The 17,898-nt window shown below is 44.9% G+C and overlaps 1 protein-coding gene and 1 long non-coding RNA gene across 2 annotated transcripts; both read left to right on the plus strand.

Annotated features, from left to right (window-relative positions):
- The first annotated feature begins 5,237 nt into the window (after positions 1 to 5,237).
- On the plus strand, positions 5,238 to 5,994 carry LOC136499873 (zinc finger A20 and AN1 domain-containing stress-associated protein 4-like). The gene is made up of 2 exons (XM_066495372.1): positions 5,238 to 5,610; positions 5,660 to 5,994. The coding sequence occupies exons 1-2, from the start codon at positions 5,238 to 5,240 to the stop codon at positions 5,992 to 5,994; spliced, it is 708 nt and encodes a 235-aa protein (XP_066351469.1).
- A 1,073-nt stretch (positions 5,995 to 7,067) lies between these two features.
- On the plus strand, positions 7,068 to 11,321 carry LOC136501953 (uncharacterized). The gene is made up of 7 exons (XR_010770390.1): positions 7,068 to 8,350; positions 8,428 to 8,556; positions 8,849 to 9,069; positions 9,472 to 9,669; positions 9,805 to 9,870; positions 9,953 to 10,013; positions 10,248 to 11,321. It is a non-coding gene; the product is annotated as an uncharacterized lncRNA (long non-coding RNA).
- The last annotated feature ends 6,577 nt before the right edge of the window (positions 11,322 to 17,898 follow it).

A 17,898-nucleotide genomic window follows, 5' to 3' on the forward strand; every position in this document is an offset into this window, starting at 1 on the left:
CAATGTCCCGAATCTTGCGCCTCAAACCCGAATAAAAACGTCAAATGGAATCTTCGTTCCCCTCGACAACACTACAACGCATCAATCCCTTTTGGAGCTCACCATAGTAATCCTATACATATTTATCTCCTTGTTCTAAACGCATCAATTTCTTACGCAAGTCTCTATGATAATAAGGAGGTACAAAACGATCACGCATAGCTACCTTAAGTTGTTCCCACAAACCAGGTAAAGCATCCTGTGCAGCTAGCCCATTCCACCAAATAATGGCAAAATCCTTAAACTCACTAGTAGCTTGTCAAACTCTATGATGCTCAGGCACAAGGTGGGCGCTAAACTTTTGTTCTACTATCATCTCCCAATAAAAATATCCCTCAGTATCATAATGACCTGAAAAAGATGGTATTGTGAACTTAATCTTATCATAAGGATCATCGGGCACATGGTGATTATTACCTTGATGGTGGTGGACACCACCCATACCTATCGTGTTGTGGCGAAGACGTCGTCATAATCTTGCTTGTCGGAAGGCTGATCGATCTATGTTCCCACTAGCATCATGCACCATGTCTTCTGGAAAGAGACCATCGGTGTTGCTACCGGAGACGTCGTTATTGCCCGCCACAAAGGTTTCCAACTCAGTAACCTTGTCAGTTAGCGTAGAAATTCATTTGTCCAATCTCTCCATACTGTTGCCAATGTTGAGTTCAATGAGTGCGTCAGTGACAGCCTTTCTGACGGCCTCATTCATCCTTTTTTGGACATCCTCTACAATAGCTTGCAGTTGCTCTTGGCTGACACACTCGTTGAAACCTTTAGAATTGTTATCTCCAGTCTGATCACCTCCTATCATTGTAAACACAAAAACAGGAATAAACGGTGAAAGTTATCCCTAATAAATGACTACGTGGTTGTAGTTGCAGTAGTGTCACTTTTCACAGCAAGTGGAAGCATCTTACCAAGCTCTTACAAAGTTCTTACCAACACAAGCAGTGGGCGGTACAACCGGCGGCTGGTTTGTGATACCTGTGAGGCAGTGGTACCGAGCTTGCAAGGCCCTTTTTCTGTACTGATCTGAAGAGTATGTAGAGCTTGGAAGGCACACAAAGAATAATATGTATATCTGGCACACAAGTCAATAACAGGAAGTAATGCTGAATTATAGTCCAAAGTACTTGTTCTCGTTGCTGGTCTAAAATGTTCCAAGTATCAGGTGTGCAACAAACAAGTATGGTGGATAGCAAGGTGACAGGTGTGTGAAAAACAAGTATGGTGGATAGTAACAGCAACACAAACAAGGAACAAGACAGCACACGCTAACACAGCTCACTTTGGCCTTCTCTATGTGCTCCTCTAGATAGTGTTCCTCTTTTGCCCCTCTCTTTTTTCTATTTTTGGACTGTCGTTGTTTTTTTGGGAAATTTTGACTTTTTATTTTTATTTTTTGATATTTTTCCTTCACTTAGGAGCACAAAAGAAGTATCCACAGAAAATATGAGCCTAAACAAGTGAAAGACGTGGCCTGTGGAAATTTCAGAAGACGTGCTCAAAAATGACAAAAAGCTTGTGACCACGAAAAGAGGATCTTGTGACCAGTTTTTAACCAAAATAAAAATCTCCGACGCCGACCGAGACGGATCCAAAAAAAATTTCTGATCGATTTTGATATATGGAACGTCGAAATTCGAGTTCGTATGCGAAAACTAGACCAGTTTTAAGAATTGGCTCCGAATTAGAAGATAAAATGGGAACAATGTGCGCAAAATTGGTCATGGCAGCAAAGATTTGTTGGAAACGATGAGGAAAAACACACGAACTGAACTCTAACACGACCTAACCAGCAACAAGACCTCGACCAGGACACAAACTCAACACGACGGACTCTGAAACTGAAATATGCAAAGGTATGGCGCGGAAGGTTCTAGGACAGGAAAAAATAAGTATGGCACTGGACTATAGGACAAATGTGAAACACTCAAAACTAGGGGATAAATGTAAACCTGACAGTATACCTTAGCTTTGATACCACTTAATGGGAACAGGGATCCCGATCTTCCGTCAGATAGAAGTAACTATCGTTGTGGCGGAGAATGACACACCAATCCGGCTTCAGATCGAAAGATCGAACCCTACAATCTTAGCACCACAACTCCTCTGGTTATCAACCGAGACACGGATCCAGTTGACCTCGCCAAGAAGGCTAATCCCTGCCTGCGCAACAAAGAACACAAGCAAGAACAAGAAAGAAAGCAACCAAATTGCAGATGATTGATTAATCTCATGAAGTTGGGGTCTCACAAACCGATGAATGGCGAAACTGTTCTTGACGGATTAATCTAAGCAAAACCCAAAACCTAATGTCAGCGGCGACATATGATTATAAAGGTCTTAGGGTCGTCGCCTACCCTGGACGCGCCCCCTAATGGGCCCAAACACGATGCACGGCTCAACAGACCAAAAGACGGTGTCGCAGCACCTTAACAGATTCTGGATGCTGACTTATTTCGACGATTTCCGTTGATTCAGAAGGGCTTTTGACGTGAGACTACTTAGATTGGCTTCCTTATCAAATTAGCTTTCCAACCATATGTGGATCGTCGAAAATGGAGTCCAGATACGTCCTGGGTGACCAGTTTAAGGCAGACTGGTCCTAGAGGCCGAGGCGGACTCGAAATCATGTTGGATCGGCCCTCCGATTTCTGTTGGACATCCTTGCTGGTCATCATCGCCACCACCACGTCCTTGAAGTCCCTCGTGACCCTCTTCAATGTTTCTAAGCAAGATAACATCATTAGGTAGTAGTCTATTCTCAAAAGTATGAAAAGGATCGCTCAACAACGAGGTCACCTCTAAATTGAGTTGACGCATTCGAGCCCGGGTCATTGGACCTTGCATGACGGTTGGAGGATCAGCGGGTACATCCGAAGGAGTGATGTCCTCCTCAGTTACACACGCATGTTTTATCATGTTTCAAGTGTTTCATCTGTTTCAGACTTATATTGCATCTGGATGTTTCAAAAGTAGATCATGGTGTTACACTTGTTGCAATGGCTACAAACACATGTTTTACGCTCATGTTTCAATTGTTTTATATGTTTTTAGATTTATGTTGCAAATGTTTTATCTGAATGTTTCAAAAGTAGATCATGGTGTTGCACATGTTGCAATGGCTACAAACGCATGTGTTTACGCTCATGTTTAAAGATGGCAATGGGGACCCGCGACCCGATACCCGACGGGTATTTACTCCATTAGGGTCTAAATATGGATTAAACACACTACCCATGGGTACGTAAATGGACTAAACCCTTCACCCATCGGGTACGCGGGTATGGGTATGTTCCAGCAGTCCCCGTAACCGTTTACCCATGGGTGAAAAATACCCGGCCATCTGAAAGAGATCAATGCTCCGTGGTTAGACTACAGATTCTGAAAAGTAATGCAGGTAGCGAGAAACAAATATGCTTGCTAGTAACCTTGGTCATATTTGGTGCAAAAACCATAGCAATGTTGCGAGCATTCATCTTGTTGTAGCTTTCATTTTCCACCACATCTGTCATGAGATTGATGGCCCATTCAAGCAATGCTGCTTCAACAAGAGGTAGGGTACTTACAAGATGGCTACACTCTTCTTCATTGTTGCAGTGCATCACTTGTTCTGGAGTCAACGAGTCCAATACTCCACTTGAAAGTTCCCAAAACCATATCTATAATCAGTAACTTCTACATTAATCATGACTAATGTAGAGGAGAAACTAAATGGAAAGGAATCTTAATTTGCAGAAGATATTATTATATGCTATTATTTGTCTAATTTTATGTGCTCTGGTTAGTGGTGGTTGCTGTTGAATTGTTGATTTTCATGTGCGTGAATAAATTGTTGGCGGGTACGAGTGACCCGATGGGTATGATTTATCTGGCCAGGTATGGGTCTGGAGAAAATTCTCCACCCATGACGAGTATGGGTATTCTGGCGGTACCAAATTTTTATGGCGGGAACGAGTCTGGGGTGGCCATACCCGATGGGGATTTACCCATTGCCATCCTTACTCATGTTTCAATTATTTTATATGCGCGCATCTGCAGGCGGGGCAAGTGGGTGTTGGTCCCCGTTCCATCGTGTGGGCGTGGGGTGCGTTCCACCGTGCGGACACTGAATGGGCACGGGGGAGCGGTTTCTGCCGTGAGGGGCGCACGATTGGCGGGCCACGGTTTCGAACGCGGCAACAAAACAACCCGGCAGAAACCTCAAACTCCAAATCACATTACATACGAGTGTTTTTTTAGGCCTAGCTCGGTTAGTAAGGATTCATTCCCAGTGAGACAGGTCCGACGACAATTCATACTACAGGCTCGTTCGTTTGGCCTTGATTCCACCGGGAATCATTTCAGGTGGTCAAAGATAGTTTAAATTAACGTAACATTTTGCATTCTCTGGGAACGGAACGGCCCCTACGTTGGAAGCGTTCCGGACGTGGAACAGGGCGTTCCTGCTTAACCGAACGGGACCTTACAGTTTTCCATTCCGTCTGAGTTGAGGTAAAAGGCGAAGAAGCACACTCAGCAGCTGAGCGGAACAAGCTGCCAAGCTGAGACCACCGGAGCAAGCACGTCCATACCAGCGACGGAAATAATGGCCATGGCCGTGGCGCAGGAGCAGCAGCAGCGTGCCGGAGCCTCCGCCTCGTCACCTCCTCGACAGCGCCGTGGTGAGTCCGTCTCCCTTACCATCAAGCTCTGCCCCGCTGGAGTGCTCCCTCCCGCTCGCCTTCTTCGACGTCTTCTGGCTGAGCCTGCCGCCCGTGGAGCGCCTCTTCCTCTACCGCCTCGCCCCAGACGCCGACGTCCCCGCCATCCTCTCCAACCTCAAGAACTCCCTGTCCCAGGCCGTCCGCGTCTTCTACCCGCTCGCCGGCCGCCTCCGGCTCACCCCGGGCATGTCCAACAACTGAAATAGAATGCTCCTCACCCTGCTGCGCTCCCTCGGGCGTGCAAACGAGTTCGTCGTGGTCGAGGCCATCATCAAGGACATGCTATCGCCCCAATATATACAACGGGGCGGCCCTGATGGCCGTCGCCAACTATTGGTCCGGGTACGTTCTGGGATCATTTCCTCCATCGATTTTGCGGAAGCCGGTTCGGAATTTGAAGTTTCAATGGAACCCTTCCATCTTTGTCACGGTTTGATCACCAGTTACTCTAGGCGACCAGCGCCGGCGACAACCGCCGATGGTGCGATGGAGCTGTTCAAGGCGCCCGCCGACCAGCTCCTCGCCACCTTCACGGTGTCCAAGGACGACATGCAGCGCGTCAAGGACGCCATGGCCGCCGAGGCCGCGCGGCGCGGCGTCGCGCTACCCCGGTGCACCTCGCTGGTCGCCACCTTGGGCTTCGTCTGGTCGTGCTACCTGCGGGCCAAAGACGACACAAAGGCGACGGCGACGTCAGCTGCGCGCACCAGCGGCGATCGAGCCAGAGCCTGCTTGCTCTTCCCGGTGGACCACCGCTCGCGGATGAAGCCTCCCCTCCCCGACAAGTACCTCGGCAACTGCTTCGGCCCTGCGCTCTGCCTGGCATCCAGGTACTCGCACTCTTGCGCGAACGCGTGCAGTTACTTCGGGTATGCGGAGACCAACAACATGTGCACCCTCTGCTACAGGGACTTCCTCGAAAGCGTTCACTCCGCCCCTGCCGCGGCGGACAAGCTCCGTCGTCCTCACTGCCGAGCAGCCGGCGGCCCAGATTTCTGCTGCAACTTCCAGTACTGTAACCCGCTGTGGAGGCGCCGGCGGTGAAGGCGGCGCCGAACAGGTGCGCGTCGTGCCGCAAGAAGGTGGGGCTGCTGGGGTTTCCCTGCCGCTGTGGCGCACGTTCTGCCCGCTGCACCGGTACGCCGAGAAGCACGCCTGCGGCTTCGACTTCAAGACAGCGGGACGGGAGAAGATCGCCAAGAACAACCGCTCGTCGTGGCAGCCAAAGATCAGCAAGATCTGATGCAGAGCAACCACAAGAGTGCGCAAGGTTCCCTCTACTGGTACCGATTAGGTCCGCCGCCTTTTGTACGTAATTTTGGTTAGGCGACCATCATGTATTTGGTTGCATTAGGATACGTGCATTGCAAAGTGTGTATAGCAACGTAGGATTAAATAGGTGGGCCAAGTGCGGACAAGAAGAGAAAAAGGATAGGTAAAAGAAGTAAAAGAATAGGTAAAAAAAAAGTAAAAGAAAAGAAAATTTACCTAGGCGCGTGGACATTACGGGCTTCACTCCAGCTTGAGAATGAACGAGCATGGCGTTTCTTCTTTTCCTGGAGCAGCCATCCTCCGCGTCGACGCGTACCAAATTCATTCCTTCTCCTCGCCCAGCGCCCGCCTGCTCCGAGCTCCTGACACCAATTCCCCGCAACCCTCGATGTCGGGGTTTTAGGGCTTGTTCCGTTCTGGACAAAATCATCTTCCAGAAAGAATCTAGTTGGATCAGTTATGTAATTTATATAAGCTTCAGCAAACCGGAATGATTCCAGGGCTCAATCCCCGCCCACCGAACGAGCCCTTATGCAGCGGCGAACCTATGATTTGACCGGGACTAAAGCCAAATTTTAACACTTAAAAACCAAAAACGGCACCATAGTCTACTCCATATGGCCCACAGTGTGCTCGTATGTCCTCAATAATGACTCCTAATTTGGATAACATTAAAATGCTAATAAGAAAAATGTCAAAAGGAACGAACAAAATATTTATTAAAAGTTATGTATTTGTATCTTGAATGCAACGTACCAGAAGTATTAAGCCTACTTAATTTATCATTAGCATATGTGTACTGTAGCACCATGTTGTCAAATCATGAACTAATTAAGTTTAAAAAATCCGTCTCGCAAATTAGTCACAAACTATACAATTAGTTATTTTTTTAGTCTATATTTAATATTCTATGCATATGTGAAATATTTGATAGAACATGGAGTTAAACTTTAGGGGAACTAAACCAGGCCTAATCAAATAAGGGCTGCAGCTGCTCCCTGTTCCTGTTCTGTTCCCGTGGATGCCTGCCTGCTTGGCTGGCGAGCGGAGCCGAGTGGGGGGCTTGGTTTGGGCAGCGGGCGGCGGCCGGCCGGCCGGCGACCTGCCGAGGGGCAAGGGGCAAGGGCCGAGCCGCCGAGGCCGAGCGGAGGGGGAGCGCAGAGCGGCGTGCGGCGCGACTCCAGTCCAAACGAGGGAGGCGGTGCAACTCCGACGGTCCGAAGCTCACGCGTTTCGCTCATAATTTGGTGGTTGATTGCTCAGCAAACTGATTTGGTTGTCTCGCGCACTCTGTTTCTCGCGATTCAGTTCTTCACTCATAATTTGGTGGTTGATTGCTCAGCAAACTGATTTGGTTGGTCTCGCGGGCTCTGTTTCTCGCGATTCAGTTCGTCGCTCATAATTTGGTGGTTTATTACTCAGCAAAATGATTTGGTTGGTCTCAGCGCGCTCTGTTTGTCCCAATTCAGTTTGTCACTCATATTTTGGTGCTTGATTGCTCAGGAAACTGATTTCCCTAGTCGATTTGATACATCCTCCCGGAATTATCTCCTCGATTGATAAGCAGTGGGCGTTTGAGTTCATAATTTTTGACAGTTTCCGTCCTGTTCGTGGGTACGCTCTGTTTCTCGCGTTTCAGTTCGTCGCTCATAGGTTTTGGTAGTTGATTGCTCAGGAAGCTGATTTCCCAGTTAACTGGATTACAAATTAGGGACCCTACCCTAGTCGATTTGATACATTCTCCCGGAATTATCTCCTCGATTGATAAGCAGCGGGTGTTTGAGTTGGTCGCTCGATTTGGAGCGGATGGTTTGCGAGTTCGCGGCAACCAACGAATTCGGAAGAGCAATTTTTGCTTAGTTCTTCACCAGTTTTGTGAATTTCAGTTTCGTCAGGGTAGTTAAGTGTTTGGTGTTTGTCTGCAGAGTCTGGAAGGCTATGAAGCACAGTGGCGGAGCTACAGGGTATGCCGGGTATGCACCGGCATACCCTGCGCAACCTGTATGTATAATATATGTATACGTATATTTGTAAGCAAAGTCAATCGAACAACGCGCTTGCCGGCTGCTTTGCGACCTCGACGGCCTTTCAGGCCCACGTGGTGACGCAGGCACGAGGCCACATGACGGCCTTTCAGGGCCACGTGCACGCGGCCACATGACGGGAGGTCAGGAGGGTTCTCACATCTCGTCTTCCAGCCGCCTTGATTTCCAGCCATTCGTGATCGGGGTCATGGTGCCGTGGTGGTCTCCCTTCATCGATGGGAAAGATGCCTGCCGGTTGCCGCCCAACCATCGTAGCCTCGTTCGTTCTAGCATCGATCAAAGGTATTGAAAATTCAAACTTCAGAATGACTCTGCAATGGAATCTTTGCCCGCAGTCTCGAATTGATGAATCTGCACAGGCATTCAGGCCAAGCTGCAAGTACCCAACATTGAGATCAACATATCCACGTTCCGCCTAGACTGCTCTGGTGCTGCCTGCGCTTCCGCGATTAACGACTCCCAGCCCGATTGCCGGCCACGGAAATGAGGTTCAATCTCTACTCTTTTCTCTCTTTTTTAATCCTATCTAATATCATTGAGTTATCTCTATATTTGTAACAATATATTGTTTTAGCTGTTTATATTGTATATTTTATGGATGGTTTCAATTAAATCTCCAAATTGAAGACTTATCGTGTACTTTTAGTTCACGTATATTGATTATATGTTACAAATTCATAATTCTTACCAAATTATCAAATGGTTTTACCGAATTATATATGAAAATTTTTCGCTGGCATACCCTAAAGCAAAATCCTAGATCCGTCACTGATGAAGCAGGCAGGAAAGGTGGCCAAGCCTGACAATCCAGATGATGTGAAGGACGCCGTGGAGAAGTTTCAGGTCCTGGTGAAGATCTGGATGGGCAAAGTCTTGAGGATCCCATGGCACCCTTTGCAAGTATCCCAGTGATTGATGCGTCCCGCTTCATTGACTCGAACAAGCTGAAGCTCCTTAAGGCGCTGGTGTCCGCCGGAGTCATCTATGGCGTGCATAATCTGGTGAGTTTGCAGTGAAACAATGAAATACTTGTTGGGGTGCGGGAGGGGGGGGGGGGGCACCAATTAGACACCGGAAATTCTTTTGTTTTCTGATTGAATTGCAGAACTTGAATTTTCTTAGAGGTTTATGTGCATGCATTATGTGCATTTTGTTTGGATTAATTTCAGTCTTGAGGGGTATGGAATTCCATGGCAAAAGTAGTATGTAGCTTGAGCTTTGTTATAGCTGTCTCAATCCTAGAGTTGTCACACTTCTCGGCAGGCTAATTGCATGATAGGTGTTTAAGAAAATTGTATGGTACAAATGCTCCTAACTTCGTCCTCTGTATTTGATTATTCCTAACTGTGTTCTATCAATGTGGTTTAGTGGTGTGATCTTTGGGAACAATCTGTGTTGTGCAGGATGTGGCGGCGCGCCATCGCTTCGCCAAGGAGAGTGGTGTAGGACTGTTTCTTGCTATCTCTGCCCGGGAGCCGTACCCACAGCCCCCCACTCCCGTGACCAAAACCAGAGACATCATACCATCTGTGAAGTTGGCTCAGCCGCTTTCCTTCTAGCAGGTCCCGTCTGCCCCGGTCTACTTGGACGTCCCAGCAAGGGTACAGTTAAACTTGGCTTCAATTCCCTGCATCGCTGTTCTTGTGATCACTGAATTTGTTGATGTTTAACTTGCTTCTATTGCCTGCATCGCTGTTCTTGTGATTACTGAATTTGTTGAGGTCATTATTTTGCAGTGACTTATCCGCTCCCCCGCGCCATCTCTGGAACCACCCCCTCTGCTCCTAGATTTTTACCTGCAGGTTAGTTTATTAGTGAACATGTTTTATTTGCTCCCACATTTTTACCAGCAGGTTATTTATGTATGCTTAATCTATATTTCAGGTTTTGTGTCGGCAGTCCTACTTCCCTTCCTGTCCTGTCTCTTTGAAGGATAGATGATCAGGTGCTTCTGAATTGGTCAATGACCTCATGTATCATGAGCTTTTCATTATGATTATGTGCATGCTTTTGATTTTTTACTAGCTTATTTGCAATTCACTATTGTCTTAAAGCAAAAAAATATGTAAGTACAATGCTTTAATTTAGTAGTGATGTGCAATGTATTGTTTGCTGCTTACAATGGACGATTTCTTTTTGGCTAATAATTACTCACCTTTTCTTGTTTATTCTTTGGCAGTTTCCGACCATTCGGTACACAAACAGATTGGATGGGGCTCTAAGTGTATATAGAAGTTCAGAGAGTAACTAGTTTAGTAGCTAGTTGTTTTTAGTTTTGTCTTATGATAGCTAGCTCACTAGACTAGAATTAGTGACATAGCTCTTGATTGTCATAAAGATCATAATTTACTAGTATATTAGTAGGTGGCTTGTATTTTTAGAAGAGCTAGAGCGAAACACTTTTACATCATTTAGTTGTCTAAACCAAATTGCTCTAGTATCATGTAGAATTTTAGGCTATTCACCCCCCTCTAGACCTTTCACCACCCACGAGAAAGTCCCCGGTGAAAAAGAAAGCCACCCGTAAAACAAAGCCTCCTCCTGAAAAGCTGGCTTACTGAAAGTCTGAAGAGGAATCAGGAGCAACGGTAGCAAAACAAGTGAATGAGTTCTTCAAAATTGTAAAAAAGAAGTGTGAAGAGAAGTGATGGAAGACGACGCTACATACCCCACTATGTACTAAGGAACAGAGTCGACATATACGACCGCTCTCTTGACAAGTCATATAAGGCAGCGAAGAAAGCGAAGAGAGCAAGGAAAGATGTTACACAGTTCGGACAACAATCTTTGCAATCAATCGACCCGCTAGTTGTTCACAATGATGGTACAATCGTACAAAAAGAAGGTGAAATCAGTTTAGAGCAACTGAATATGTTGATTGAAACAACAGGTCTCACAAAGGAAGACCTGATTACGGGGAGAGGACGATCGCCACGAAGAGCCCAGTGCATTGATCAATGGAAGATCTATAAGTATGACATGAGTCTTGTCAGCCCTAACTTGTTTCCATCACTGCAAATGCAAATGCAAATGTTTTTGTTAAACAAGTGGTACTTAGATGCGTGTAAGAAGCACGTGCAATGGATTCTTGTCAGAGTTAAACAAGAGCATTACTTCTGTGCCGATGACGTTCTACATGTTGAGTTCAATGAATTACACCAACTATTCCACCAGGATGCTCTCGACAAATCTCTCTTCAGCTGTTGTGTCTGCAAGTGACTCTTTCTATAATTAAAGTCACTTGTACGTTAGTTCGTTGTCTATATATAATTATCCTTACACTATATTCTTTTGTACTATATATACGCAGACATGACATGTTGAACCACAAGAAAGGGGGTCTTTGATGTTGGTTTCATTGATCCATATAACATATTCAAGGACAATATTACTGGCCAGATCAAGTGGAGAGGGATATGTTCAACTTCTTAGATAAACAATATTACAAGACAATGATACTCTTCCCTTACAACTTCCAGTGAGTGTTAATGTTGCACTTTTTTTTTGCTTACTCCATGATGAGTGTAATTAATGCGTATAAATATGCAGCTTTCACTGGTTACTGGTGGCCATCGATCTTTCCAAGTCATATAAAAATCTTTGACTCACTGAGAAAACCTCAAGAAGAGTACCAAGATATGATAGATCTTCTCTAGAGGCAATTTTGGTCTCGCACACTAAGGGCCTGTTTGGCATGGCTCCAACTCTAGATAGAGCAGCTCCACTCCAGAAATCCAGGTGGAGCTGGCTCTGAGTGGAGTTGGAGCTGTCTGTAGGGGGTGTTTGGCTAGAAGGATACTGTCAGCTCCAGAATGGTGTTTTATCAGTATGGATTGACCACTTTGCCCTTGGTTGAGCGGACCCACATGTCATCCGCAGCTCTCCCCACTCAACTCTCTCCCTCTCTCACTGATGAGCTGACCTCGCTCATCAGCACCTTCTTCTTCCCACTGACGAGTTGACCGAGCAGAGCCCTCGTCGGTGCCAACCGCCAGTGCCTAGGGTTGGGGCAGAGGCTGCGCCTCGCTGAAAGGTCCTAATATGGCTAGAGGGGGGTGAATAGCCTATTTAAAAATCTACAAATCAACTAGAGCAATTTGATTAGTATGACAAATAGCGAAATGCAAACTTGCTCTAGCTCTACAAGGGTTGCAAGCCACCTATCCAACAATTCTAAGTTGCAATGATTACTAGGCACACAACTTGCAATGTTACTACTCACTAAGAGCTCTCAAACTTGCTACTCTAAAGAGCTCCACTAGATGAACTTAAAATACCAAAGCAAGCTCTCAATTCTAATTACACTAAAGAGCTTGCCACAACTAGTTTGCAAGAATATAAATGAGTGAGTATAGTGATTGTACCGCCGTGTAGAGGAGTGAACCAATCACAATATGAAAACCAAATCAATCACCAGGAGAATACCAAAGGGCAAGAGACAACCAATTTTTCTTCCGAGGTTCACGTGCTTGCCGGCACGCTAGTCCCCATAGTGTCGACCAACACTTGGTGGTTCGGCGGCTAAGAGGTGTTGCACGAACCTCGTCCACACAATTGGACACCGCAAGAACCTACCCACAAGTGAGGTAACTCAATGACACGAGCAATCCACTAGAGTTACCTTTCGGCGCTCGTCGGGGAAGGCACAAGACCCCTCACAATCACCACGATCGGAGCCAGAGACAATCACCAACCTCCGCTCAACGATCCTCGCTGCTCCAAGCCATCTAGGTGGCGGCAACCACTAAGAGAAACAAGTGAAACCCACAGCGAAACACGAACACCAAGTGCCTCTAGATGCAATCACTCAAGCAATGCACTTAGATTCTCTCCCAATCTCATAATGATGATGAATCAATGATGGAGATGAGTGGGAGGGCTTTGGCTAAGCTCATAAGGTTGCTATGTCAATGAAAATGGCCAAGAGAGAGAGCTTGAGCCGGCCATGGGGCTTAAATAGAAGCCCCCATGAAATAGAGCCATTGTACCCCTTCACTGGGCACTGATCGGGGTGACCGGACGCTCCGGTCACACTGATCGGACTCTGGACCCAGCGTCCGGTCGCCCGATGTCAGCCACGTGTCACACTGCATTCAACAGGAGTCGTCTGATCTCAATGGTCAAGAGATGACCGGACACGTCAGTTAGAAAGTGACCGGACGCTGGACCCCAGCATCCGGTCGTTTCCAGTAAGGTTCCAAACGCGAATTTCCATGACCGGACGCGTCCGGTCATGCCCGACCGGACTCACCCAGCATCCGGTCACTCAACGTCTCTTCTGTAGCCTCACGTTCGCGTACGTTAGCACTGACCGAACACACCCTGCCAGCGTCCGGTCGCAGAGCGACCCAGCGTCCGGTCACTTCCAGTGACCTCCATCTTTTCTGTCTAGGGCGCCGGTGGTACCGTCGGACTGTCCGCACTCTACGGGCGGACACTCCGCCGGTGGAGTTTCTTACCCTTGCACCTAAACTTCATCACCCTTGATCAAATGTGCCAACCACCAAGTGTATCACCTTGTGCACATGTGTTAGCATATTTTCACAAACATTTTCAAGGGTGTTAGCACTCCACTAGATCCTAAATACATATGCACTGAGTTAGAGCATCTAGTGGCACTTTGATAACCGCATTCCGATACGAGTTTCACCCCTCTTAATAGTATGGCTATCGATCCTGAATGTGATCACACTCTCTAAGTGTCTTGATCACCAAAACAAAATAGCTCCTACAAATTATACCTTTGCTTTGAGCTTTTTGTTTTTCTCTTTCTTCTTTTCAAGTTCAAGCATTTGATCATCACCATGCCATCACCATCATCATGATCTTCGCCATTGCTTCATCACTTGGAGTAGTGCTACCTATCTCACAATTACTTTGATAAACTAGGTTAGCACTTAGGGTTTCATCAATTAACCAAAACCAAACTAGAGCTTTCAATCTCCCCCTTTTTGGTAATTGATGACAACCCTTTCACAAAGATATGAATTGTAATTTAATTGAATTCATGTTGCTTGCCCAAGCATATTTACCATGTGTAAAAGAATATGGACAAGTTTCATGAACTCCAAATGGTAGTAATTGCTCCCCCTACATATGTGCTAAGAGTTTGGATTATAGCTTGCACATATGCTTAGATAGGAAATATAGGAGTCAATGTCTACCATATGATGCTAAGGTATAAGAGATGGACCTTTGAAGCGTGATACCAATCGGAGTGCACCAATATACCATCCTTAGCATCATTAGTAACTAGACATACACAAAAAACTAGAATACCCCTGTGAGATCAATATTACAAGCAAGGGTCTAGTTTCCATAGAATGAACATAAGTCTAGTTACTTTAGCCTATGCATGCTAGTTTTTCATTTCATCATTCAAACCTACAACTAGCATACACCATACAAGCATGGATATTGAAACTTGTGCCATGCAAGCAAATATATGAAATGCACATTCAAATGCAACATATAAGTTCATGAGCTTGCTCCCCCTACTTGTGTGCTCAAAATTTTAATTGATCCCTTTCCTTTATCATATCTCTCCCCCTATGTCAAATACTCCCCTATCACTCATATCTTTGTTTCTCTCTCCCCTCTTGTCAACAATTAGCACAAAATGTGAGCTTAAATTATAGATTGGTTGGGGTGAAACCATGTGAAGTGAGGATCATTTTCCCAAATTGGTTCAATCTAGATTACTTGCAAAAGTTATTTAACTCGGTTTGATTCAAGGATAAGCTTTTTTCACACCTCCAAATAAGGGTTATCTTGTACCATGTTGAGTTAAACACTTATAGCTCATTTTATAGATCAAACACTAGGTTTACAAGCCCACAAACATGTCATATGCTACCACTAGATCATTTCAAACATACAAGCAATAGTGGTACCATACAAGCATCAAATTCATTTGATTTTCATGAATGAGCCTATTCAAATGTGAAATATGTCTAGATGCACTAAACATGTCCTTAGCAAGTATGTATGCCATGCCAATCAACTTTTACCTTAGGATTGCTCGAAGGAGAGGCATGTCATATAAGTGGGGGGGTGCATCAACACATATTGGAGAAGTCAAGTATATTCAATTCATTCCTTAGCTTGCAAAACCTCTTCTCATCAAGTGGCTTGGTGAAGATATCGGCAAGTTGATCTTCGGTGCCCACACTCTCAATGCAAATGTCCCCCTTTTGTTGGTGATCTCTTATGAAATAATGGCGGACATCAATATGCTTTGTTCTTGAATATTGCACCGGGTTGTTGGTGAGCTTTACGGCACTTTCATTGTCACATAGCAATGGCACATGCTTGAATTTGATTCCAAAATCACTCAAAGTAGCCTTCATCCAAAGTAATTGAGCACAACAACTACCGGCTGAAATGTACTCCACTTCGGCGGTTGAAAGTGCTACACTATTTTGCTTCTTTGATGACCAAGACACAAGTGATCTTCCCAAAAGTTGACATGTGCCCGATGTGCTCTTTCTCTCAACTTTGCACCCAGCATAATCAGAGTTCGAATATCCAATCAACTCAAATCTTGCTCCTTTGGGATACCACAATCCAACATTTTGTGTATGCTTCAAGTACCTCAATATTCTCTTTGTTGCCTTCAAATGACTTTCTCTTGGCGAGGCTTGAAATCTAGCACACATGCATACACTAAACATCACATCCGGCCTTGATGCGGTCACATAGAGTAGGCTTCCAATCATAGACCGATACATCTTTTGATCCACCATGTTGCCACTAGCATCACTATCCAAGCTTCCATTTGTCCCCATTGTTGTACTAATAACTTTACTATCATCCATTCCAAACTTCTTAAGCATGTCCTTGATATACTTGCCTTGACTCACAAATGTGCCATTCTTCATTTGCTTGATTTGAAGACCAAGGAAGTAACTAAGCTCTCCAATCATGGACATCTCAAACTCACTTGCCATCATTTTGCCAAACTCCTCACAAAAATCTTGATTAGTTGACCCAAAAATGATATCATCAACATAGATTTGCATTACAAACAAGTCATTTCCAAGCTTCTTGGTGAAGAGAGTGGTGTCAACCTTTCCCATCTTAAATCCCTTAGAGAGTAGGAAATCCCTCAATCTCTCATACCATGCTCTAGGTGCTTGTTTCAATCCATACAAAGTCTTTCTCAACTTGTAAACATGGTTGGGCTTCTTTTCATCTTTAAATCCGGGAGGTTGTTCAACATACACAAGTTCATTGATGTACCCATTGAGAAATGCACTCTTCACATCCATTTGGTACAACTTGATATTGTGGGCACAAGCATAGGCTAACAAGATCCTAATTGCTTCCAATCTTGCAACCGGGGCATATGTTTCTCCAAAGTCAAGACCTTCAACTTGAGTGTAACCTTGAGCCACTAATCTTGCTTTGTTCCTTATTACTATCCCATCTTGATCTTGCTTGTTCCGAAAGACCCACTTTGTTCCAATCACATTATGATCCTTAGGCCTCTCAACTAACTCCCATACTTGGTTTCTTGTGAAGTTGTTTAGTTCTTCATACATAGCATTGACCCAATCAACATCCTTCAAAGCTTCATCTATCTTCTTAGGTTCAATGGATGACACAAATGAGAAATGCCCACAAAATAAAGCCAATCTTGATCTAGTTTGCACACCTCTTGAAATATCACCAATGATAGTGTCCAAGGGATGATCTCTTGCAACATTGGTTGGTTGAAGCACTTGCACTTGATTGCTTGCATTTGATAGATCACTTGGTTGAGATGATGAATTAGCCACTTGTTGATCTTGCACTTTGTCATGACTAGTACTTGCTTGAACTTGATCATGAAAACCACTAGCTTGCACATTTGAGTTAGAGAGCACTTGAATCTTGTCATCTTCAACATCAATCACTTCTCTAGGCCTTATATCACCAATGTCCATGTTCTTCATTGTATTGACCAATTGAGTGCCTTTTACATCATCTAGATTCTCATCTTCCTCTTGGGAACCATTTGTTTCATCAAACTCCACATCATGAACCTCCTCAAGAGTACCACTAGCCAAATTCCAAACTCTATAAGCCTTGCTAGTAGTGGAGTAACCAAGCAAGAAACCTTCATCACATTTCTTCTCAAACTTGCTCAATCTAGTGCCTTTCTTCAATATGTAGCATTTGCAACCAAAAACCCGAAAGTATGCTATGTTGGGCTTTCTTCCATTCAATAGCTCATAAGGTGTCTTCTCCATCATGGGGTGATAATAGAGACAGTTGCTATAATAGCAAGCCGTGTTGATTGCTTCGGCCCAAAAGGAATGACTCACATTGTACTCACTCAACATTGATCTTGCCATGTCAATCAAAGTTCTATTCTTTCTCTCAACAAGACCATTTGATTGTGGAGTGTACTTAGCCGAGAATTGATGTCTAATTCCAAATTCATCACACAATTCATCAATTCTTGTGTTCTTGAACTCACTTCCATTGTCACTTCTCACTTTCTTGATGGTTGTTTCAAATTCATTGTGAATGCCCTTGACAAATGATTTGAATATTGTAAACACATCACTCTTGTCCACTAGAAAGAATACACATGTGTATCTAGTGAAATCATCCACAATCAGAAACCCATATTTGTTTCCACCAATGCTAGTGTATGTGGTTGGTCCAAATAAGTCCATGTGCATCAACTCAAATGCCTTAGATGTGCTCATCATGCTCTTCTTAGGATGGGTGTTACCAACTTGCTTTCTGGCTTGACATGCACTACATAGCTTATCCTTCTCAAATGTGACATCTTTCAAGCCTCTAACTAAGTCATGCTTAATCAACTTGTTCAATTGTTT

This window comes from Miscanthus floridulus, chromosome 13, assembly GCF_019320115.1.
Source record: "Miscanthus floridulus cultivar M001 chromosome 13, ASM1932011v1, whole genome shotgun sequence".
NCBI lineage: Eukaryota > Viridiplantae > Streptophyta > Magnoliopsida > Poales > Poaceae > Miscanthus > Miscanthus floridulus.

What these genes read in the sequence shown, in the direction of transcription:
- LOC136499873 (XM_066495372.1), top strand. Translation starts at nt 5,238, where the DNA reads ATGGAGCTGTTCAAGGCGCCCGCCGACCAGCTCCTCGCCACCTTCACG. An exon ending in CTCTTGCGCGAACGCGTGCA is followed by an intron (nt 5,611 to 5,659) that starts GTTACTTCGGGT and finishes CCTCTGCTACAG; the next exon opens with GGACTTCCTCGAAAGCGTTC.